The 24,870-nt window shown below is 37.0% G+C and overlaps 1 protein-coding gene across 1 annotated transcript; it reads left to right on the top strand.

The window, feature by feature from the left end:
• The first annotated feature begins 1,122 nt into the window (after positions 1–1,122).
• On the top strand, positions 1,123–17,537 carry LOC137399773 (NACHT and WD repeat domain-containing protein 2-like). Its single transcript, XM_068085993.1, has 23 exons — positions 1,123–1,255; positions 1,366–1,454; positions 2,943–3,059; positions 3,256–3,428; positions 3,761–3,894; positions 3,982–4,152; positions 4,787–4,915; positions 5,279–5,478; positions 6,259–6,459; positions 6,590–6,764; positions 7,093–7,222; positions 7,342–7,525; positions 7,725–7,908; positions 8,010–8,128; positions 8,513–8,661; positions 9,023–9,175; positions 9,833–9,984; positions 12,746–12,828; positions 13,269–13,428; positions 15,515–15,696; positions 16,303–16,512; positions 16,906–16,963; positions 17,533–17,537. The coding sequence occupies exons 1-23, from the start codon at positions 1,123–1,125 to the stop codon at positions 17,535–17,537; spliced, it is 3,291 nt and encodes a 1,096-aa protein (XP_067942094.1).
• The last annotated feature ends 7,333 nt before the right edge of the window (positions 17,538–24,870 follow it).

The following is a 24,870-nucleotide window of genomic DNA, read 5'->3' as shown; positions in this document are numbered from 1 at the left end:
TATATACATAGTCTGTTATCGGCTATAGTATATAGAGTCTGCATTATTGGCTCTTATTGGAGTTGCGCTGGTATATACACAGTCTGCTATCGGCTATAGTGTATAGAGTCTGCATTATCGGCTCTTATTGGAGTTGCGCTGGTATATACATAGTCTGCTATCGGCTGTAATATATAGAGTCAGACTGACCGGCTCTTGTTAGGGGTTGTGTTGTAATATTTACAGTCTGCTATCGGCTGTGTGATAGCGAGTCGGTATTGACGGCTTTTACGCTGGTAGTGCCGGTAATATAGTTAAACTGACGGGGCCTAAGCTACCATACCCAAGCCTCGGCTTCTGTTAGGCCTGGTTCGGGGGTTGCTCTGACTTTACTTTGCTCATCGTCAGCAAACCCGTTTTTTTTCGTGCTGGTTTTGAGGAAGAATAATATTTTTATGAGCACTATTAGCACATGTGTCAATAAAGACTTACTTGAGCGATAACAAGGTGGCATCTCCGTGCATAAACATGATGTTATTTAGTCCAAAAAATAGCTAGTTTAGATTTTTAAGGTAAAGAGCAGTCTGCCTCACTATTGCTTCATAGTCAGTTTCTTTTTTACCTGCAGTCATACCAGTAGGACTGACTTTGGTAGAAAGCAAGATCTTAAGTATTAGGATAAGGAATTATTGACTTACTTAGCGATGATTTCAGGTTTATTGAACATTTGATTTGTGAGCTTGGAATTTAAAAAAATTCCATGCTCTCATATTTCTAAGCATTTGAATTTATAAATTATATTTACATTTCATCTGTATTTGTGTGTTGCTATATCTGTTTTTTTACTAGATTTCATTGTTCAGTTTGTAAAGACTATCTTTATATTATCTAGGACATCTTTATGGTTATTCAAGCCTTGGATCCTATGTATTGCACTACTTTATGGTTATTCAAGCCTTGGAGCCTATGTATTGCACTACTTTATGGTTATTCAAGCCTTGGATCCTATGTATTGCACTACTTTATGGTTATTCAAGCCTTGGATCCTATGTATTGCACTACTTTCTTCTTGACTCACTCCTGCAAGACCCTGAGTGATATTATTGATTATATCAGATTTGAACATATGTATTAAATGTGATGATGGGCGACTCCTCTAAAAATGCTGCTCCAGAAGAAGGAAGCTTGCAGCTCTCTGTAACAAAAGGCTCCGTGTCCAACTTACCTCAAGAAAGAAAAAATGTGATCAAGATATTTTTGAGTTCAACCTTCACAGGTAGGTTTTTCGGAGCAAATATTTTACGCTAGAGGTTGGATAACGAGCCCATCAGTTTTGTGCTAATTTTGTACTAAAGTTACTTCATCTATATTTTCTATGTCATGCAGACATGAAAGCTGAGAGGAACATGCTGATGAGTGCAATATTTCCCAGACTGAAAAAATATTGTCAGGAAAACTACAAACTAGAATTTCAGGTAAAATACATTTACAATATCCATTGTTTGATAGTCACTACAAAAAGTCAAACTGAACATTTATCAGCTTATATTGATTGAGATAGTCTACTAGTCTAGTCTCTAGTTTATCTTGACTGTAAAGTATTCTACCTCAACATTTGGAAATCCTGTATCTTAACGTGGGAAAAGGTATTTTGTAGGCATTTCATAAGAACAGTTGACTTGTGTATCAGCAGTATCTGAAATAAACAATGAAGCCATAACTAGCTGTTGTGAAATATTATATTCCTTTTGTAATCGTACTGTTATCATAAAAAACTATAATAGGTTAATTTTCTCTTGGCTTTACTCCCGCCTAGCTCTTTTTTCTGCTGTACTATCCTTTCTATATCAAATTTGACAAACCATATATAGTGGCTCAGTTTTGTAAAAAGCTTGCAAAAAGGAAGTCTCCCATGTCACATCAAACTTACACCATTTGGTAATTGTTTTTATATATGAACGATTTCTATATATATGTTATATATTATATATAACATTTCTGTTATATATCACATTCGTAATAACTAAAGATGTGTTTTGAATGATTTCCTATTAGCTGAGAGATTCAAAATTGTTCATTATAACAAAGTTATTTATACTAAATTGACATTTGCCTAGCCAACACATGGTTAATAGAAGACTGACTCTTTCCAACAAGTGGTTACTAAACAACTGACACTTTCCAGTAGGTGGTTAATAGAATACTGACACTTTGAAACAGTTAGTTAATTGAAGACTGACAATTTCCAGTAGGTGGTTAATAGAAGACTGACACTTTGTTTGTTGTCAAGGAGCCAGCATGAGATTAGGGTACTGCTACTTTGAGTCAGTTGGCATTTATTTATGCATAATTATACTGATGGACTTAATTACTGTGGCAACAGACAATTAAAAAGTGATGGAAATGCTACAATGCTAGTACATTGTAATGCTGGCAGGTGACTGGCATGATGGTAATGCTGACAATCAGCTGATTAGAGGTTGACAAGTTTTTGTGCAAGTCGTTGGTTAACATGAAATTCCCAAATGCTTATTACCTTGAAAAGTGAGAGTTTGTCATGAGACGAACACATTGTTGTGCTCGCAGGTAGTTGACATGTGACTGACACATTACTGTACTGGCAGGTAGTTGACACATGACTGACACATTGTTGTGTTTGCGGGTAGCTGACATGTGACTGACACATTGTTGTACTGGCAGGTAATTGAATGTGATTGCCTTATCGTCATGTTGGCAGGGGGTTGACATGTGACTGACACATTGTTGTGCTCGCAGATAGTTGACATGTCACTTACATATTGTTGTGCTTGCAGGTTGTTGACATGTGACTGACACATTGTTGTACTGGCAGGTAGTTGAATGTGATTGTCTTATTGTCATGTTGGCAGGTGGTTGACATGTGGCTGACATTTGTTGTGCTGACAGGTAGTTGACATGAGTTTGGCATATTGTTATATTGACAGGTGGTTGACATGAGATGGGGTGTCCAAGACCAAGCGTCTGATGATCACTCTACATCAGAGTTGTGCATGAGAGAAGTATTGAACTGTCAGAGAGAATCTGCTGGACCCAACTTTGTTGTGAGCTGAAATACTTTGTCTTTTATCATTATTAAGGGTTAATGGTGGGCTCATATCGTAACTTGTATAGGTGAATAGTGTACTATGCCTACTAGCTTATATTTGTACAGTGTTTTCTAGAAGATAGATATCGTACCTAAAAAGGTACATAACAGAACAACACTAGACAGCCCTATTAACTAGTTTATATTTGTAGTGTTTGCTTGGAGATAGATATGGTACCACATATCTGAAGAGGTACATATCAGAAGAACACTGGACAATCTTGTTATCTCGTATTAGATCCACAGAAGTTAAGCAACTGCTGGAGGTTTGGTACAAACTGGACACAAACTCTGCCTCTCCTCAACGAGTCTTGCAGCCTATCAGGTTTTAGATAGCAATACTATGATTAGTCAAAGCCAGATCACAATTTCTGATTATCTACTAACTAAATTACTGTTGGTGCTTCTTCTGTTGAACTAGTCAGATTGCCATTATTTTTATCTTTTGGAGTTATTCACTCTTTCTCTTGTATAACAGTGTTTCAGTAAATTAGTTTCAGTAAAGAAATGTTTTCTCAACTTTGTCAGTCTTTAGGACTATTTTCATAGAATTGCCTAGTATCAGAGAAGCGTGTACTTCCTTACTACTGATTTAGGTCACAGGAAACTAGACAACATTTATTGTTTTCAAGCCTTTAAAATAAGTTTGTTTTGCAGTTCTGTGGAGAATGGGTCTGCGCAATGGGAGAAGTCATCGACCATCATGCACTCCGCGCTCAGAGACGCCGCCGCGCAAGCAAAGAACGATGGCGAATTGTCAAAAGAGATTGCTCAGTCGCTGATATGTTCAGGTAGTTCTTTTTCTAGATTTCACTCGCGCGTCTGCAGACTTGAGAGTCTTGTGAGACAAAGTAATCGCTACCATAAACATGTTACAGTTACGGAAGAAGAAATCACTTGCACCAAAGTCTTATCACACATTGAAGCTGGGGATAAAACAAAATGTCTTGCCTTCTTTCGCCATATCAATGATATCAATCTGCAGCATGAAAGGGCGAGAAAATATCTTGACTTGGATGATTCCAATGAGAGAGACAGTACAAAACAAGGTAAGTTTATTGCATTGCATCACGTTGCTGCACACTCTATTTTATAATCGTTACCATAATATGAGCCATGTTTGCCTATCTAAAGCTACTCTAAGAGTCTTGGGAATAGTGATTGCACCAAACGGTAATTGAACCAAGATATTCAGCTCCCCGTCAAACCCGCTACCATCTGCACCCCACAACCACCTTTCCTTGTTTAGGAGTTATTGTCCACATTATTACGCATGACGATTTCTCACAGCGACGGAACTGCTAACGTACTCGTGATTATAAAAACAGTTTGTCTCTTTTAAAGAGAAAAGTCGTTGGCACAATTGTAATAAATGGCAACCCTATTCGACACTTTTGCCTTAGCAACCTAATGATTATGTAACAGTTGGATTCGGTAGGTTAAGTTAAGGACATCGTGTAAACATTGGGACATGTTTGATACTGCAAATATTTTATGATACGCTGTGTACTTTTTGCACAGTGTTTGCACGCTTTTTTCTGTTTTCCATAATGTATAATGTTATACTGACGTAACAGCCAGCAGTGCAGTCTAAGCTCTCCTGTACTCTAGTCCTCTGGACATGGAACATAATGTTAGCCGTGCTACTCTGTCTCTCTGTCGAGTTTATTGGTCATTATCTAGCTATCAGATTTGGAGAGAAAGCAAAGTATAGTCATGCTCTGCAGCTAGATCCTAGCAAGTATCAGTCAGCGTTCATGTCTCCGGCTTTCCTACATTATAGTAAGCTCTGCAGTTTAGTAGGCAGTGATGGTAGGTGACCCTCTGTGCTAAGATGCATTCTATGGTGTTTTCGATGAGTAGCCTTAAGTACAAGCTATCCCTAGTAAAAGTTGTCTCTCCATATTGTTGTGGTGTATCTTTTAAAAGTCACAATGCTATAGCTCACTGTCATTAAAGATTAGGAGTTACTCCTTCTCCGAGGCAACGCGCAGTTAAATCCAGGCATCTACAGATAGTCCATAGTTTCCATTTAGTAAAAAAGCTACTACTCAACAAACTAAATCATGCAAGCTACTGGTTCGCTCACATAAGTCAAGTATTCATATCACACACACATGAGGATTGTTGAAGACTATTGTTGGGAGGCCTGATACTCTTTCATATTTCTTTCAGAGTTGCTATCAAAGCTAAAGGAAAAAGTTAAAGAAGCTCTACCACCGGACAACATCAGAGAGTATGAAGTGAGCTGGTCAGACGCAGGGATCAATACAGAGGCTCACAAGGAGTACCTCAAAAACTTTGGTGAAGATTTCTATGAACAAGTGAGGAGACTCATAGACTCTGCTGTCAAGAACCAAGACGAGAGTCTAAAGGTTTGTTTTCTCTTATACTAAATAACTAGAATGAAATATTTTTTTTAGGGAAGCTTATTGTTCTAACTTTTATTGTTAAAGAATTGCCTATAATTTTGTATTGATTTCTGCAGCCAGAAGCAAATCACAAACCTTATGAAAGGACATGTGACAGCAGCAAAGTTTAGGTATTTTGAGAAAGTAGTAATAGAGAAGACAACTTTTAATTTAAGCAAAAGTAATTTCTTGCAACAATTAGTAGTTGTTTGGCTGGTATGTGAGCAGCAATAGAGGTCACTAAATAAGGAGTCTCGTTGTAATAGCTATGTCATCGACTACCTTTTCAACTAAATAAAATTACAAGTTTCTACACAGTGTATTATCACCAAGCTATTTTTTTGGTCCAAGTCTATTGAAGAACTTAGTTGAAGTTAGCCTAATATTCATGGTGAAAGCAAATATTATTATTAAAATAATCACGGGGAGGGGGTGTTGTCATTTGCCTAATTCTTTGGATGCTCATTGCTAAGGTAAATAAGTCTTTTTTATGCTGATGTTCATCAGTGTGATCAATAATTTTCTTTTTTGCTATTATACATTTATATGAAGAATTATATTAAAATGCACAGTCATAGTTATTTTAGCAGACTATCAGCCTATCACACGATGGGCAGGCCAAGAGAGGCCAAGACATAGTATACATAAGCCTAACTGTGAAGTTAGAAATTTCACGCTACACCTTTTTTATGTCAGTCTCCAAGTTCCTGAGTTCCTAATTTATACTGATAAACTTTGTGACAGGAGGTCTTTGAAAATGATGTCACCCGTGAAGTCCTTAGTCACTCTAGACAAGCTCTTGATAAACTCTCCAAAGTCGTTCCAAGGTCGGATATCTTAGACCAAGTTAAAACTTATGTTATCGGAGATTCTAATTATCCACTGGTAGTCCACGGACACTCTGGGTGTGGGAAGACAAGCATCATGGCCTCCGTGGCTAAAGAGGTGAGATGCTTGTTTTTAAGAACTTTTCTGGTGAGCAATATGCGCTGAATTATAAGAGTGAAGAAACTAAATGACACATTTGTCATCAGTCACTTGGTAGATAGCAGCTTACTGAAGATGCCTTTTATAGGCGAGAGAGTGGTTGAAGGCTGAGAAGAGAAACGTTGAGGCGGTAGTGCTGAGGTTCCTAGGCACGACTCCATCTAGCTCTGACATAGAGCACTTGCTACAGAGTGTCATAGCTCAGCTACGAATGATCAACTCCAGCAGCTGCAGCGCTGACTTCAGCAAACTCTCATCAGAGCGTGAGTCACCGCATTCCTTCATTAGCTTTTTCACTTCATTTAGTTTGACAAACCTTAGCTCTATTTTCTAATTACATTACAGGGATGTAGCTAAGACTCTTTAGGGCTGACAATGCTGTCTGATTTGATAAAATCAAAGAACCCTCAGTCGTTGGCTGAAATCATTAGTCAACTAATGCTAAAATGTTATGTAACTGTTTGCATTAGTTGTAACTAATGCAAACAGGTTGTCTCATAATTATTAAAAATGTTACATATTTATCTAGAGGTTTTATTGCTCAGTTCACTCTAATGTTGTGCTGACAGCTTGCTATACATGATATTCTAGCTCTGAAGAGTCTGATTGAACAGTTCCGTGGGGAGATAACTGCTTATGCAGAGGATTGGGGTACTTTGATAATAGTCATAGACTCTGTCGACCAATTGAGGGAGAGTGATGCTGCCTTCAGCCTCTCATGGTTAGTAACTCTGAAGACTAGTACAGTCTGTCTGCATCTACTCTCAACTATGCACAGAAACAGTCAAAAGTATCAAAATGGCTGCTAGAAGTTCTCGAGAAAATCCTCTTATCTCTTAGGCTTCCTCTGACGCTGCCAAAAAATGTCAAGTTCATCATCTCTACCCTCCCTGACATCTACGGAATTCTCAAATCTGCCCAGTCATTAGATGTTCCTAAAGATAACTTTGTAGAGGTCAAGGCTTTGGATGAGGAGTCCGCTTGGACTATTATAGACAAGTGGCTTGAGCTCTACAAGAGAAAGGTATTATTAATTATTAATCACTTATTAATCTATTGCCTCTATTTGTTATATTTGGGGAGTGTTCTTTTGTAAAAAAAGTTTCAATTAATAAAATTGATTATATGTGTGGCATCATTGAATAAAATTGAATTTTTAAAAGATATCTTCCACTTTAGTTATGTAACTAACCACAAGAGCTATAGGACATTCTGTTTCATAGATTTCTAATGACCAGCGACAAGCCCTCTCTCTTGCCTTCAAAGGCAAGTCTCTTCCTCCCCTCTACATCAAACTTGTGTTTGATATTCTGATAAAATGGAAGTCTTACAGTCAGGCTGACTCAATTCCTACTGATGTGACGGCCTGCATGGACCAGCTCTTTACTAATTTGGAAAATGCCCATGGTTTGTGCTTAGTATTCAGAGTTGTGTTACCTAAATTACTGCATGAATTGATTTCTGCACCAACAAAATCACAAGAGAGTTTTTATCCCTGATATTTACAGGTAAACGACAAGTTCAACTGGCTCTGGCATATCTCACCTGCTGTCCAGGAGGAATCTCAGAGTCTGAACTAGAGGACACTTTGTCTATTGATGATGAGTTCCTCTCCGCTGTCTATCAAGTAAGCTGTACTGTTGCCGGTATTGCTTTTGTTATTGCTAGTTGCTACCATTGTCATGGGCTTCAGATTCAGACAGTTAGTAGACAAAGCACGGTGGGACTGCTTGCACTGGTCTAGAATCCTTGATTCATCACTTGTTTAGACTCTTTTATTTTCTGTCATTCCATCTTTTTCCTTCTGTTTTTGTTATTCTCTCTGTTATTATCATTGTCTGCAGGTTTTTTGTTTTGCTTTTGCCTATTTTAGCTACACTCTATTGTTTTCTTTTTTTCTATTAAATATTTCCATTATACTTGAAGTATAACAGAATATTTTTAGTTTTTGAGAGCTTCTTTTATAAGTCTCATGTTGATATACTGTTTTATAATTAATAATTTGCTACAGTACCACATACCGCCTGTTCGGAGAATCCCGCCTGATCTTTGGGTGAGAATAAAAAATGATATCAGAGAGTACTTGGTGGAGAAAGAGTCACACGGAGTTGCTGCACTATTTTGGTACCATAGACAATTCATAGAGTACGCTACTAGAAGGTAAGTACATGTACATAGATGTTATGTAACTTGATAAAGCAAGTTACTAATGTGTGAATTCTATAAATTAAACAATTTGAATGACATAAAATGGTAAACGGCATAAAGCACTCATAGATTAGGGCACTGAAATATTTGTATCGTACTATTATTGGGGAGTGTCTGTGGTGCGCTACTAGCGTGTAGAAATAGAACTAGAGTGCTCTGTAATTTTCCACAATTCACCTGTTTGCTTAATGCTGACTAAATGCAAGTTTCTCCATTTGTATTTAGTCAGATGTTCTTATGAAAAGAAGCCTTTGGCAGCCTAAGGAAGTTGCCTGTAGCGATGCATTGCTTAGAGGAGAATGTCTGTATGCAGGTACACCCGAGAGGAAGAGAGCACCCAGCACAGTGTGAAGACTTTGTGTGACTATTTCAACGGTAGATGGAGTGACTCGGCTAAACCTTTCACTTACACAACTCAGCAAATGGAGAAACTTAAGCTTTCAAACTCTTCTGGAGAAGGTTTCAGGTAGGTTTCTGACGTTAACGTTAAGTTTTGTATTGTAAAGCAACCTGTAGAAGCTGTATTTATTGCTCTTACTGACTATAGCACAGCTTGGTGTTTATTTTTCAAACTATAGTACAAAGGTAACTAGATTAATTGAAAGAAGGGAGACAACTTCCTAGATTGTTTGTCTCACTTGCCTGCATCTGCAAGTATTAACTTTACAGTCTCAACCAGCGTAAGTGAGGATGATGTGAAGCTGAATTCTTATCTAAAACAATTTGATTACTGTGCACAATAAGTTGTCTGTACTTCTTTTGATCCCTAAATGGCTTTGTTGAAAAAATGGCTAGGGATTGTCCTCTTGGCTGTTTGATCAGCCAATGATTTAGAGTTGCGCTTTCATTAACATCTGGCTGATGAGGAGATCATGTCAGTCAAATGCTGACAGTTTGATGTCAGCTAAAATTCGGTCTTAAAAAGATTCGCAAGAAGTATTTGACCATAAGTAACACAGGGTCCTTTACACATTTATGCTGAAGCCCTGGGAAGTTTTTTTGAATTTTTTTTATTTAAATTGAACTACTGCCGCCGAAAATGCATCAGGTCGCTGTTGTTTTGTGTTTTAGATAGTTCTTTTTGCCAATCTTCAATATCATTTTATTATAATGTTTTTTGTAGATATGTCGCCTCACAACCTACCAAATATGGTCAACACCAATTTAACAGCCGTAAGATAAGTGTGCTCAGTCAGCTGTGGTCTAGCAGCGCCATGAGGAGTCAAGTTTACCGTAACAGCGCTGCGTATATCATGGACATTGAGTTTCTTACCGGTAAGTCAGCAAGTCAAAACTGCCAACATTATAGACTAGTTGAGTCGACTATGACCTGCATGATGACTAGTTGAGTTGAATGTGACCTGCATGATGACTAGTGTATAAACTAGTTGAGTTGAATGGGACCTGCATGATGACTAGTGTATAAACTAGTTGAGTTGAATGTGACCTGCATGATGACTAGTGTATAAACTAGTTGAGTTGAATATGACCCACATGATGACTAGTTGAGTTGAATGTGACTTGCATGATGACTAGTGTATAAACTAGTTGAGTTGAATGTGACCTGCATGATGACTAGTGTATAAACTAGTTGAGTTGAATGTGACCCACATGATGACTAGTTGAGTTGAATGTGACTTGCATGATGACTAGTGTATAAACTAGTTGAGTTGAATGTGACCTGCGTGACGACTAGTGTATAGACTAGTTGAGTTGAATGTGACTTGCATGATGACTAGTGTATAAACTAGTTGAGTTGAATGTGACCTGCATGATGACTAGTGTATAAACTAGTTGAGTTGAATGTGACCCACATGATGACTAGTTGAGTTGAATGTGACTTGCATGATGACTAGTGTATAAACTAGTTGAGTTGAATGTGACCTGCGTGACGACTAGTGTATAGACTAGTTGAGTTGAATGTGACCTGCATGATGACTAGTGTATAGACTAGTTGAGTTGACTGTGACCTGCATGTAAGGACATTCTTGAAAACCTTTTGCGATTTACAGTTTTCTCTCTCTTGCAGTCGACCATTTTGACTGTCTTATGGTTTAGGACTTTAGGCTTTATACACTGACTTCCATGCAGCTCTGCCTTTTGTCTTCTCTTACCACCTGTTTGAGTTCAGTTTCCTAAACTTGATGGTATGCTCAGTTACTTCTTTGTACCTCAGTCTTGGTCGGCTCTGATTCCTATTTCCTTCATAGAGTTGTATATATAATAGTTGTCTTGGCAATCACTCATCACCCATCCTGTGCATATGTCTCAGCCATGGCCTTTTTCATCAGAATATCCACCATGGATGAGAGATTTATGGTTTATAGTTAAAATCCTATTACCATTGTCTCACTAATCAGTACTATCTGATGTAATGTTTTGCAATTATGTAAATTGTTTAGTTTATGTGATCTCAATCTTGCAGCCTTTTCATCTCGGGATCAGAGAAGTTTTACTTTCAATTCAGACTTAGATTTAGATAGCTGATGTTTCTTACTCAAGAACTCTCAAAGTGCAGATATAGTGGTATTTACAAGTGTTTTTTGTATCTGGTAGTCTTGGCTTCACTTTGTGATGTTTTTCTTTCATGTGTTTATACTGAATAGCTTAACTATCTGTACTTGTACTTGATACACTGATATGCAAAGGCCAGCACATACCATATTTTATATTTAACCGTAGGCAATCTTATCTGCTGGATAATCAATAAACAGTATTGAGTATTTTATTGCTGACATTCTCTGAGTTGATATCAATTCACACTTATTAGGATCTGGTAAGTAAAAAAAGTGGTGACATGATTTATACACTGATACATTACTCATCGGTTCACATCACTCCTTAAAGGCATTGTTAATGAAAAGCCAAAGCACCAGATAGCATTTCATAGCAATGTTGGGCCAATGTTATATGCATATGTCATTTCAATGGAGTGTTTTTAAATTGAAAAGTAAGCATTCTTTAAATATTTCAAGAGGATAATGCATGTATTATACATAATATGTAGCAACAATAGTATCATTTAATTTGTTTTTGTTATTTAGTTTGCTACCATGTTTTAAGGTTGACAGCTTGTACTTTTATGCCTAGCAGGGTTGATCTGAATTATTGAGTTGATCTGAAACTGAGTTTGGATAAAGTTTAGTCACTTAATAAGATATGCTCAATTTTGTTTATGCATTTTAGTATTCATGCGACCAGAAAAGATAATTGTTATAGCTCTTCTAGATTCTAGTTACTTGTAACTTGTTTTTACTAATGCTTTCAGAGATTAGTAAGACAACTCTCATTCTCTATCAAAAGCACTAAGTTTGACTGAAAAATGGAGAATTACCGTTTTTTAAGCCTAGCTTATTTATCTTTAAAAAAAATACTGCTCATACCCCTCCCAATAGTAGGATTGCGGCTAAATCAGCTATGCCAACACCTTGATGAGAAAGTTACCAATGTTTTGGGCAATTACAGGGCAAGATTTCATCTAAAGTTCTTTAAGCTAAGGTTGTTATACTGTTGTGCGATCGGTGGCTTTGCTTAAAGAAGCAATAAAAAATTGCATTTCCTGTGATGGCTGTGTAGATTGTGTATGTATTGTACATGCACTCTGCATGTATGTATTGTACAACTACCCTCTCCATATCATTAACTCGGTTAACAATGACATATTTTGGTAAGTGAAACCATGGACCAGCCTTTCGGTTAGCAAAGAGTTTAGTGACTAGAAAATGTCTAACAAAGCAAAGAAAGTAATATACAAAAAATTTTCCTTTTTTTTCAACAAATTAAACAGACTAGCTATTTGGGCAGCATTCAGTCAATTCTCATTGAATACTGTATTGGCGGGTTTTTATTGGCTAACAACTAATGCCCTGATAGGCCAATCAGCTAATGCTTCCAAGCTTTTAAGCTTGAGAGACAGCCTATCGCTGTGCCTGTGGAGCAGCACTACTGATATGTGATCCTGCACGTACAGCTGCTACAGACCTTCTAGATATTTTTGCTTGCTGTGTTGCATTCCTTACTGCCTTTGTCTTTCTAGGAAAGTTCCTTGTGGATTCTTGGATCAGTATAGACAGAGAGCTGAGCAGCATGCGTGAGTTCATGAAAGAACAGACAGCTTTAGTAAGTGTTCTGTCTCTGTCTTAGCTTATGGTTGTATGTGACAGACTTACAATACACTCTCTAGTTATGTAGTTATGACAGTCAAGAGCAGGTAGGTATTCTTGGGTAGCATATAGAAGCTGTCACAGGTTTGATAAGTTTGCACAGTTGTCTAACCGATGTATTGTTTTCAGTTAGAAATGTGATATGTCAAGAGGATCGCATCATCTAAGTGCATGGCAGAATGCTTTAACTCAAAGTGGATAATTATAGAAACACATTTAAACAATAATATAACTATAATATTATAATATAGCTTATATAATTGGTCTTGATCAGTTAACTTTTAATGATAGGCGAAAGAAGATTCATTATTATTTCCTTTATAGCTTTCTATCAAGCACCTGCTCTTTGTTGCCATCAAGGAAATAACATGATCGGATAATGACACTTTCTGACAGGGTGGTGATCAAGAAAGGTACAGAATAGAGTACAGTTATGTACATGAAGTATTGAAGATGTACAGCGGACTAATAGCCAGGGCACCTTTAGCTCTCTCTGCTCAACTCTTTGCTTGCCTCCAGGATAAATACAACCTTTCTCAGCCAATTCCTCCTTCAGGTTGGTTTTTTCAGACGGCAATGTTATTGCTGGAGTGATAGCTTACTCACCATGTAGTTGAGTTTTCAAGTGTTTTAATCAACTATGAAAGCACTTGTTTTAAGGAGAACAGAATCATATGTAGGCCTACTATACTGTGCACCCTTAGGTTACGTTCTCCCTGCTTTATGGTTTTTCCGTCTTACGATGTCGAACACAATGTTTTTCATCCTCCCGTCACGGAATTTTTTTTGCCATATGACATCAACAAAAATGTTTCTCGAAAATCAAATTTGGCAGTCGGTGTGCTGAATACATCAGAATCATGAAAATGCCGGTATGCTATTCGCCAAAATCCCTCCCACAATGTCTGAATGAGATAAGATGCTTGCGCTCTCTCAGTTCAGCATTCTTCGTGTCTTCAGCATTCTTTAGCATTAGTCGTGTTTCGTAAATGCTTGATATTGCGTGAGCGAGACAAAAATTAGTAAAAAGTGAAGACTAAGTGAACACGAGCGAAAGTAAAAATTTATTGTGTATTTCAGCTTTTAATTTAATATTTACTATAAATGTAATTCATTATACATATATAACTATTTATATAATTTTAATTCGGTAACCATGGGTCCCTTAGCCCAGGGTCATAAGATTGATAACGTCATTAAAGGGAAAAGGAGAAAAAGGATTTTATAGCAATAAAAATTTCATTGCATCAACTAACAAACTAAAGCCACTGAATACACTGAAGTGACTGTAGGCAACTTTAGTTATTGTAGGTAACTACAGTTATTAAGGTCAAAAGACTATGTTGTTACTAAATTTTAATATGTACAGTACGTATATAAAGTTTTGATGTTTATTACCAGGAGGGGTTTGTATTAGATAATTACTATAGGTTTCTAGTAGAGATGCCCCGATTCTAATTTCACCAGCCGATTCAGATACTGATCCGATACACCGATTCTTGTGTTGCATAGATAGTTGTTCATTTTATTATGCAAATATAAATATAATGCAAAGAAAATAGAAATATTCATGTATTTATTTGTATTTATGGAAAAAAGATATATTTTTATTCGCATACTGACATACCGTCCATCCAGTAACAAAACAGTGCATGTTTCTTGTAATTTGTAATTAATAAAAATAATTACTGTTAGTGGTACAGCTCTCTCTGTGATAATGAAGTGTCTCTTCTATTGCTGAACAAACTGCTGTGCCTGTGCCAGTTCAGAGCAAATCAATATTTCTTTTAATTACCATTAGAGATTAAATTCTCTCAGTGAGAAGTCTGTCTTCTATCACTATCAATGTAGCCAGTTGTACTGAAGAGGGACTCACTTGCCACAGGTGCTGGAGGACAGACTAAATACCGATAAGCCACTGAGGTTATTTTATGTGATACAAACGATACATCGTATCGTCAGGATCAAGAGAGAGAGAGAGAGAGAGAGATAGACAACTTTATGCATCGACTGCTCAAATTACTTTTGTAATGCTAGTAAAATATAAATATTACACTACATTCTTGTTTTCCACCTTTGTTATCTTGTTTGTGATTGGCTGCAATAAATCCTATAGCTGTAATTGGGAAATACCGAACTTTTTGTTTATTTCCTGACTAAAGCAGAAAGATTCCTCAGCTGTGTGGATGTTGATCAGGCTATAGACATGAAATAAATTGTGTGGCAGACCCGGAATTCATTAGGTAAAAGTAAGGAACTTGCAGCTGATGATTTCTATTAGTGTAGCAGGCTAAAATACTGTTTTCTGTTATATAGGTGATCTGTAAAAAATAACTGAAGTTTCTGATTTTTAAGAAAAGATCGGGACAACTCTAGTTTTAGACCTCTCTATATGACATTTTTGCCTTACGATACCAACATTGAAATGAATTTAATTTGTGTCCTATGGCGGGAGTCCACTGTAATTGCTTGTGGCAGCTTTACATATATATGTTAAGCATTCGATTGGCTAATAATTCTTAGGTGCGTTTCTATTGGACGAGCTATATGCAACATATTGGGCATGTCATGTGCGACCAACATAGAAATGACTTACAAAGTCTACATAGGATACATCACAAAACTGTTGCCTTTATTTTCAGAAAGTGATCTCCCTAACATAGCTTGGTTTCTTACTCAACTTCTTGGTACAAGAGGTGTAGAACTGAGCCCATTACTACCTGTCTCAAAGATTCTAGCTTCACCTGGAGGAATGCAGCTCGTCTCTCGTTTGCACTCAAGTCCATGCAAGATTCTTCCTCTAAGATACCAAGACAAATCACTCGTAGGTCCAACAGAACTATTGTTTAACTATGTTTGCTGCCAAAGGTAAAACAAATCCAATATCCTATGTTTGAGTATTTTGCTAATGTGTCAGATTCCTTATAGGAATTATTTTATCAGATCAGCAACTGATTATAATGTGTGCATAACTCTAATTATCACATATCATGATTAGCAAGGTATGCGAGACAGTCCCTTCTCTGTCTGCCTCTCTAGTCAAGTGCAACCTAGTTGGACAGCTATCTGTGGCTGACTTCTATTTACCGTAAAACCTTTATTTGAACGCCATCATGCTCTATTTTTTAACTCTTTCTCTATAGTGACGTTTTATTAAAGGTAATGCTCTAATAATTGGCGTTGTTATAATTTTCAAATATCTTGTCAAAACTTTGGAAAGTTAAATTTAACCCTTTCACGGGCGAAGCAAATGTCGCCTATAATTTGCACTCTCCTTCGAGAGGAGCGACATTAACCCTTTTGAATGCAATAAATTTACACTAACTTACTTCCAAATAGACTAAAGTCTAACGTCTTTTAATATTCAAAGTGGTCTGAAGATAGCGTCTTGAAATATATGATTAAATACTTTTATACTTGCGACTTTAAGGTTGCCATACTCTCTGACGAGCTCGTGCTTTATGTGCTCGAGAACAATGGAAGCATTTCAGAGCTCTATTCTATTAGCCTTCCATGTGCTCCAGAGAACGGTACATTTGTCTCATTTGGAAGTGAAGAAAACTATATATTTGTGGGCCACAAAGAGAGGTTCTCTCTTGTCTCTCTTGAGAACAAGAGAATCGAGTTCCACAGTGACAAGGTAAGTCTTCATGGGCTATGTCACATCTGCTAGCATTGAGTCTGTTGTCATCATGTCACACCTCCTAGCGTCAAGTCTCTTGAATTTATTCACCTTCTCTTCAGCGTAAAAAAACTCTAGCAAGTGCTAAAAAGGTCTTAATGTGACTAAACAGTTTCTTAAAATTATTGGGGTTGGAGTTATCTGCCCTCTCTAATATACTACAAGATGCATTCTATAAGTTGTCATCCATACTCTATGTCGATGACTTGAAAGCTCTGATCGTAGGTAAAGTAACTTGAGTTCAAAAGACTAAAGCAGCAAAAATGCTTTATTAGTTATAACTATAAAATTGGCGAAAAATATACTGATTGCCTTTTGATAGATTTTTTACATCTTTTTCTCCTTTTATAGCTCGTCCTAGTTAGTCTACTTAAAGATGGATTTAGACAAATTATAGTTGATTTCGTCAGTAGGTATCGGTATTTATCATTTGTGATTATTTTTTATGTTTGAGGTGACCCGACTGCCACATTGTTTCAAGATTAAAATTGACAAAACTTGATCGTGGTTGAAATGCTCAAACCTACTAATATCTTGCACAAGTTTATCTTCATGTCCTCATTAATCATTGTTTATTAAGATTATTAAAGTAATGCTGTTAGAGTGTATTTAATATACTGGCTGAATTGTCTTAAGAGAGTAAAGTAACTATCTCTTCAGTTTGTGTAGTTAAACTGGAACTCTACAATGTAATAAAATGTATAACATTTCTTCTTTCCTTCTAGAAGCATCCACTAATCGTTCATAGATTAATATTAGCAACAAATATGTGAGTTGGTTAAAGAGACACACAGTTTTATTTCTTATCTCTAGTTCAATTGTTGAACATGGAATAGTCTATCGCTGAGATAAGCAAACAAGATTTTGTAATAAGAATTTTTTAGAAAGTCCACTTTAAACCGTTGTTCTCCATGTTTGTATGACCTCATTGATACCTAGCCAAACATTTTTTAACATTAAGTTTGTGTTGCTTTGCAGATTGATGTTGAACCGGAAAATGAGAGCTTGAAAAACCATGCCAACAGACATAACGTCTTTTATCACCCTCTTCTCTCCGGTAAAGACTCACTCATGTTTTACACGATGGAAAGTGATCTTCTCCTAATCTACTCCTTCAAGGTAGGAAACACAATTGCACTTCCTGTCTTTTGCGCTCTTGGTTTCAAAGATGCCAAACAGGTTTTCCAAGCTTGTATTTCTAAACAGTTGTTTTTATTTGAATGCAACAGCTGAATTATTGTGTCCAAGTTAGCAGCTTCTAACTTTATAATCTCAACCTTGCTATAAGAGCTGCGTACTAAATAGTAGATATTTATGTAGATACGACTTGTATATCTCTTGTGGTAGCGGTGATCATAAACACTTTCTGCTTACCAAATTTAAAATGAACGAGTAAATGTTGCAGGCGTGTAATCCGTGTGAGTCACACGAAAAGTGCAGAAAGTGCTAATATCTTAAGTCAAATCTAAATTATTTTACTAGTCATCATGTTTAGTTAACTGTTTTAAGAATGTTGTAGCTGCGCAGGGTTGTTTGGTACCGTTTCCTTGAGTACGACCTCGGGCCATTCCAGAGGTCGCTTAAGATGTACCACTGCTCTCTCCATGACACGCTTGAGGCAAACTGCAAAAGACTTGTTCTGGTTCTGACTCGCCACACAGAGTTCTACAGAGTGAAGTTCTTGCCAGATGGTGGGGTGGAGGTGACAAAGGAGAATGTAAGTGATTAGAGCTTAGTTCACAGCCAGACATCAAGTTACAGAGACTTCTTCTTTATGCTTAGGTATTAGTTGGTACTAGTTACAGAGACTTCTTCTTTATGGTTAGGTATTAGTCGGTACTAGTTGCAGAGAGTTCTTCTTTATGGTTAGGTATTAGTTGGTGCTAGTTACAGAGACTTCTTCTTTATGCTTAGGTATTAGTTGGTACTAGTTACAGAGACCTCTTCTTTATGGTTAGGTATTAGTTGATACTAGTTACAGAGACTTCTTCTTTATGGTTAGGTATTAGTTGGTACTAGTTACAGAGACCTCTTCTTTACAGCTAGATATTAGTTGGTACTAGTGTAATAAAAAAAGTGGACGATAAGTACGACACCGAGTTTCCACCATTGTCGTCGCATAACAAAACCCTTAAAATAGAAATGATAGCCCTGAAAAGGGCTGAGGCGGTTGGTGAGACTACTGGCACTCAGAAATCGATTTTGACTGGTGAGTCCAGTAGCCCGAGAGGGTCACTGTCGTCCTCGATAGGGTCTACCGATGGGCGAATGGTCTTGGACCCCACTTCATGCTTGTAAAAGCGAATGAGCTGTCAATCAGTGTGTACCCGTATTTGTAGACGTCAGCATGCGTAGAAAAGTTGATGACGTCTTTTCTAAGCCTATAATCCGGCAGCTTCAAATTGCTAACTCAACGGATCTATATTACGTTCATCGCAATTCAGACAAATTTGAATAGTCATTTATAAGACGCACGCTTAACACTTGTCCAATGTAGAGTGTATGTATGTGTGATACTAGCAATTTTTTTCTATGTTAACCATTTATTACCATATTGTTCTAAGATTTGCATGTTACTATAAAAACACTAAAAAAATTATTAATACTCGTATTGCGTGATTAGTTAGTGACAAATGTTATCGTTTTTGTATTCGAAATATGTTATTGTGGAATTGGTTGACCTGATTACTGTGCAGCCAATCAATTGTAGATTTTTTCTTGGGATTGCTATATAACCTGCCGGTTTTATCATTGTTGGTGTGTTACTGCTTGGTACTGAGAGATATAACACCAATAAAGATACTGCGTTCTTTACAAATAAGCTCTGCTTGAGTTTGAAAAGCAAATAGTGTATAACATTCTTGTCACTGTTTCTAACTTTAGCATTGTGATATTAGCCAGCGTATCATCGCTGCATTCACTATAAGTGCTATTGACCGAACATCAAGAATTATTGCGCTTGGCTTGCTAGGGTGTAATAGTTGAGAAAAGACACCATCGAGTCTGTTTATCAGCTCACCCACGAGTCTGTTTATCGGCTCACCCACGAGTCTGTTTATGGGCTCACTCTCGAGTTTGTTTATCGGCTCACCATCGAGTCTGTTTATCGGCTCACCTGCGAGTCTGTTTATCGGCTCACCATCGAGTCTGTTTATCGGCTCACCATCGAGTCTGTTTATCGGCTCACCATCGAGTCTGTTTATCGGCTCACCATCGAGTCTGTTTATCGGCTCACCATCGAGTCTGTTTATCGGCTCACTCTCGAGTCTGTTTATCGGCTCACCCGCGAGTCTGTTTATCGGCTCACCCAAGTCTGTTTATCGGCTCACTCTCGAGTCTGTTTATCGGCTCTTTCTCGAGTCTGTTTATCTGCTCACTCTCGAGTCTGTTTATCGGCTCACCCACAAGTCTGTTTATTGACTCATCGAGTTTTCGTGAACTCGCTCTTGAGTTGGGAGTTGTCTATCTTTGTCGAGTAGAATTTACTTCACTAGCAGTAAACTCGGCATTGCCTAGATTTATTTTATTTCAATCAGACAGCCTCTGGCACGTGTAGATTTTCAACACACATTGCTACACTGTTTTCATGACAACAATCGATGAATGTATTCATTGAAGGCGATTGTCCTTCATGCTTACGAAGGTGAAGGCCATATCTGAGTTTGAATTAAGTCTGTGTTTCTTGGAGCAGGCCATTAGATAACCTATAGAGGTAATGCATAAAGCTGTGGTAGTCTCCTTATATAACCCTTCTTTTAAATGAACTAACGGAACATCCTTTTTATTATAGTAAAGAATATTCTGCCATTCTTTAAAGCTCTCATACCAATGCCATTTCCTGTTTGTATTTAACAATAAATTTGATTGGAGAACTAGAGTTGTTTATTTAACCAGCATCTTGCAATTTAAAAGCATTTATCCTGTTTTGTGGCTTCAAAGGTGTCAGGCAATGCCTACTTCAATGCAACCTCTCTCGATGTTGATATACGGCCATTTGGTGGGGAGCTATATGGCTCTCATGGAAAGTCTCAGATGGATGTGCTGCATCCTCAGATGGTACCATACCATAGGTTCATCATGTTCTCTGACAGCTCCTCCATAGGAGAAGGGTAAGTGATACACACAGCCACAACCTTTTCTGATACAAAAGCAGAAAGATAATGGTAGAAGTAAACTAGACCTCATTGCAATGAACTCTCTGAACTAACTCTGGCATTTGCAGACATCTGCATTGTTAGTGTTCCGACTGACATTTAGTGGTAGATATGCAGAAAAACATTATTCTTAAGCCCGTGATACCGATATTCAGTAGAAAATTTAGTTTTTTAAAATTAACATTCAGCGGGCAGACATCTAAATGCGTAGATTCTGCTAAGGAAATGTTTGTAGTTATGTTTAGTTGGAACTGAAGGTTCTATTTAGTAAACCTGAATTCTGCAATTAACTCTTATTATAAACTGTTATTCTGTTCGTAATAATCAGGCTCAAATCAGTTGTTTTGTCTACACTCTAAGTGACTAGCATTTCTTTTAAAATTCTAGCTGTCAATCGTCTTCTCATACAAAGACTGAGAACTATTCATCCATTATACAGGGCAACAACATTTTGGATCATTTTATTCTAGAGCTAATGCTAACAGCCATTTATCACAATTAGCAGCTTATTTTTTGATAACCCGGTTTCTACAGATAGTCAGTAATGTAGGTCAGTAATGTAGGTTAGTAATGTAGGTCAGTAATGTAGGTTAGTAATGTAGGTTAGTAATGTAGGTCAGTAGTGTAGGTCAGTAATATAGGTCAGTAATGTAGGTCAGTAATGTAGGTCAGCCACGATGTAGGTCAGCTACGATGTACAGCAGGTCAGTCATGATGTAGGTCAGTCTCGATGTAAGTCAGCCACGATGTAGGTCACCCCTGATGTAGGTCAACCATGATGTAGGTCAGTCCCGATGTAGGTCAGCCACGATGTAGGTCAGCCACGATGTAGGTCAGCCACGATGTAGGTCAGCCACGATGTAGGTCAGCCACGATGTAGGTCAGCCATCATGTTAAACAAAATAAAAAGGGTATAATCAACCATATTTATAAAACTTATTACATAAAAGTGAAGGCGCTATTCTGAATGGCAACCACTTCTAAATGTGATGTTTGTATGTTTTGCACTATTTTTTGTTTGTATTCATTGTTTAGTTCATCAGCCATCTACATTATGGCAGGTAATTGCTATATTTTAATAATGGTTAAAGTGCAAAAAAATTATTAGCTATCCTTTTATTTACCTACTCCAGTAGTGGACTACTATGTAAGTCATATCATTATAGCGGAGCGATGTACATGTAGAGACATTGATTGTTTTTTTTGGTAGTTATTTTATCTAGAAATGTAAATACAGGTAACCTCCCATTTTTGCTTTCATAAGTTTGTGTTCTCAAAGGTTAGGAATTTCGCCGTAAACTATAGAGCTAGTAACCATTTTCTTACTTCAAGCGGGGGACAAATCTAAAAAGGCGAGTCAAAGTTTGACATATAATCAGACAAAATAGTAAGTAAGTTCTGATATCACTTCTTGTGACTCTGCTAGTTTTACAGAATAAATGGTCGAGCAGATTTGTATGAACAATTCATGCACTCTAGAGTAATTGCACAAACTGACATAGAAACTTTTATGCCACTGTCTTTACTTTAGAGTTGTCTACCCACTATCTTTAATCAGACACTAGCCATTGAGCTGGTGGCATTGAGCTGAGCATTGCGCACAGCACAACGCTCAAGTCTAACGATGCTTGTAGCATTTGGAGCTACTATAAGCTGAATAGAAGCTGTAACATGTTTGAGTGCGGACGACTCACAACTGGAGAGGACATCATGGGTGTCTACAGCAAAGTGAAGAACGAGCACATAGTATGTCTGTACTTGGCAAAAAGTCGTGATTGCCTGAATCTTGGCGCTTGCTTCTACATCAAGGATACAGGTGATATTGAGATTATGTTGTGTAACCTGGTTCTCTATCGGTAGATTATTTCTTTACTATATGTCTTGACAACAGCAGAGGCTAAGCATCTCTATCGTTAGATTGTTTTAGAGTAAGATAGCCTGTTACCATAGATGTTCATAAGGCTTTACAAAATAATTTAATTCAATTATCATCAGAAGATTAATAATTCAATTCCCAATTTTTTTGCATTAATCATAGATCGGGTAAGAATTGATTCAATTCATAATTCACTGCAAAACACCACAATTCAATTCTCAACTTTTCAGCTATCCTAATTTTAATGATTTGATTCAATTCATTTCTCCCAAACAAACAAAATCAATTCTCTATCAACTCTTACCTAAAATTATGACAATATTTCAATGTAACAATAAACCAATGAACAGTAATCAATCACTAACTTATCTACACATACATGTATTAGCTCAGTCTCTTGACTGTTTGTAAAGCAAATACTAACTATTTCACTACATAATTCATTGTTTGTTCAGATGGCTTGTTACCGCAGACAGACTTTTGCAAAAATTGAAAACTAAAAGTCTTTAATTTAAAGTTTTTTAGAATCAGCAAAAAATTCTGCACAAGAATCGATGAATCGATGCATTTCAAAATCAAAAGGAATGTTTAATACTTTTTTGTAGTTTAGTAAAACAGGATGAAGTAGGAAAAAGCTATCATCATTGAAGTTTGACCAAAACACAGACACACACCCTCTAATATAAAATATAGTGGTCAGGAATATATTAGGTACAGTGTTGAGGAATTTCACTAGCAAAAATAGCTTAGGCGCTGTTTACAATTTCTACGCTCTTAAAATCCCGAGTTATAGGATCCTTTCTATCCCAGAATACTGTGAGCATTACTTTCCGTGTCGTTCTCTGAGATTTGAACTTCTTTGCAGGAGAGGTTGTCTTCTCGCCCATTCTTGAATTCATCAACCCACCAATAGCAGCTTGTTTGTGACATACAGTTTTCCCCATATTGTTGTTTCATTTTTCTGTGTATGACCCTTGTTTTTACACCTTCAGATCTCAAAAATCTTATAACAGCTCTTTGCTCTATAAGTGCGTACGTTTCCTGCTTGGTTTCCATTTTGAATATAAATAATATCAAATAGTTGAATCACTAAAATGATGAATTTTTGGGTAAGTGATGAGAACTCCCATTTATAAAAGTCTAGAAAATATTAAATTGCTAAATAAAATAGAACAAAAGTTATGACCAAATTCCCACTACTTATTGACTGACCCTCGTATTATCCATCCTAGACCAGAAAAAAAGTTTGGAGTTCGCTATTTTATGCAGTGATTTCTGAGTAAAGGAAAAACTGACTGGTTCATTTTTGTTTGGCAAAATGATCATCCAACATCCTGAATTTATTGTGTAAAAGTTTTGGGTAGATCTATTAAATCTGTGGTTTGTGATCTATGTTTTTGTATAGGGGCTAAGGCTAGCCGTTATAACGACTCTTCGTATGGAATGAGTTGAGGCGAGTCAATATTCATGAAGATAAAACAATAAATATAAGCATGACATTATAAGCCTAAAATAAACATAACTTTCTGGATGACTAGCGTGTATACATGCATAACAAAATTACTACACCGCAATAAAAATGGCATCAATAAGCTTATTGTCAGCGCAGAGACAAACCATAGAGTTATAATATATTACCGCATAGAACATATTATCGACCAATAAAATATACGCAGCAAAGTTGAGGTCTTGTGAAAACGTGTGCTGCTCGCCACATTGGACTGCACTGACATCTTTGCTGAGGCACATATCAAATAACAGATTGGGTTACGTAAGATATCACTGTCCGTGATGGATTTTTGTCAACGCAGTAATAATCATAGAGATAAAAGTAATAAAGGGAAACATTGGTGCATTTTGATTCGAGTCGTTTTGCTTGTGAAAATAGAGAATCAAGTCCACTCGTCAAAAGTGGCAGTAAAGACTCAATGCAATTTTTACTGGAAGGATGAAAGGATGTGCTGAGTCAATTCGATCCTACAGTAAAGGCTCAGACACACTGGGTGATTTTATCGCCTGCGTCATGTAGATTGTGGAGATATCACTGGCGTGTGCCTAAACACACTTGAGCGATTCATCAGCAAATGATGACGTGGGGACCTCCACAAACTGCCAATAAAATTCCGTACCATTAGTTTCTTTGGAGTTATTAATAAATTTAGGTAAATCAATATGGTGCTCTCTTGGCAACGACGTAAACAACTTCCGTTTTTGTTAATAGGCCTATCTCTCTTTCACGGATTGTAAACTACTAAAAGACATAAGAAAAAACGATTTCTGTATTTT

The sequence above is a fragment of the Watersipora subatra genome, chromosome 7 (genome assembly GCF_963576615.1).
Source record: "Watersipora subatra chromosome 7, tzWatSuba1.1, whole genome shotgun sequence".
Classification (NCBI taxonomy): domain Eukaryota; kingdom Metazoa; phylum Bryozoa; class Gymnolaemata; order Cheilostomatida; family Watersiporidae; genus Watersipora; species Watersipora subatra.
The sequence above is the reverse complement of the archived record's forward strand: the minus strand, read 5'-3'. Positions and strand labels throughout refer to the sequence as shown.

Bases quoted from the DNA above. Each gene is read 5' to 3' on its own strand.
- LOC137399773 (XM_068085993.1), top strand. From the start codon at position 1,123: ATGGGCGACTCCTCTAAAAATGCTGCTCCAGAAGAAGGAAGCTTGCAG. The intron at 1,256-1,365 runs GTAGGTTTTTCG...TATGTCATGCAG, and splicing joins TTTGAGTTCAACCTTCACAG to ACATGAAAGCTGAGAGGAAC. The intron at 7,909-8,009 runs GTTTGTGCTTAG...TGATATTTACAG, and splicing joins TAATTTGGAAAATGCCCATG to GTAAACGACAAGTTCAACTG.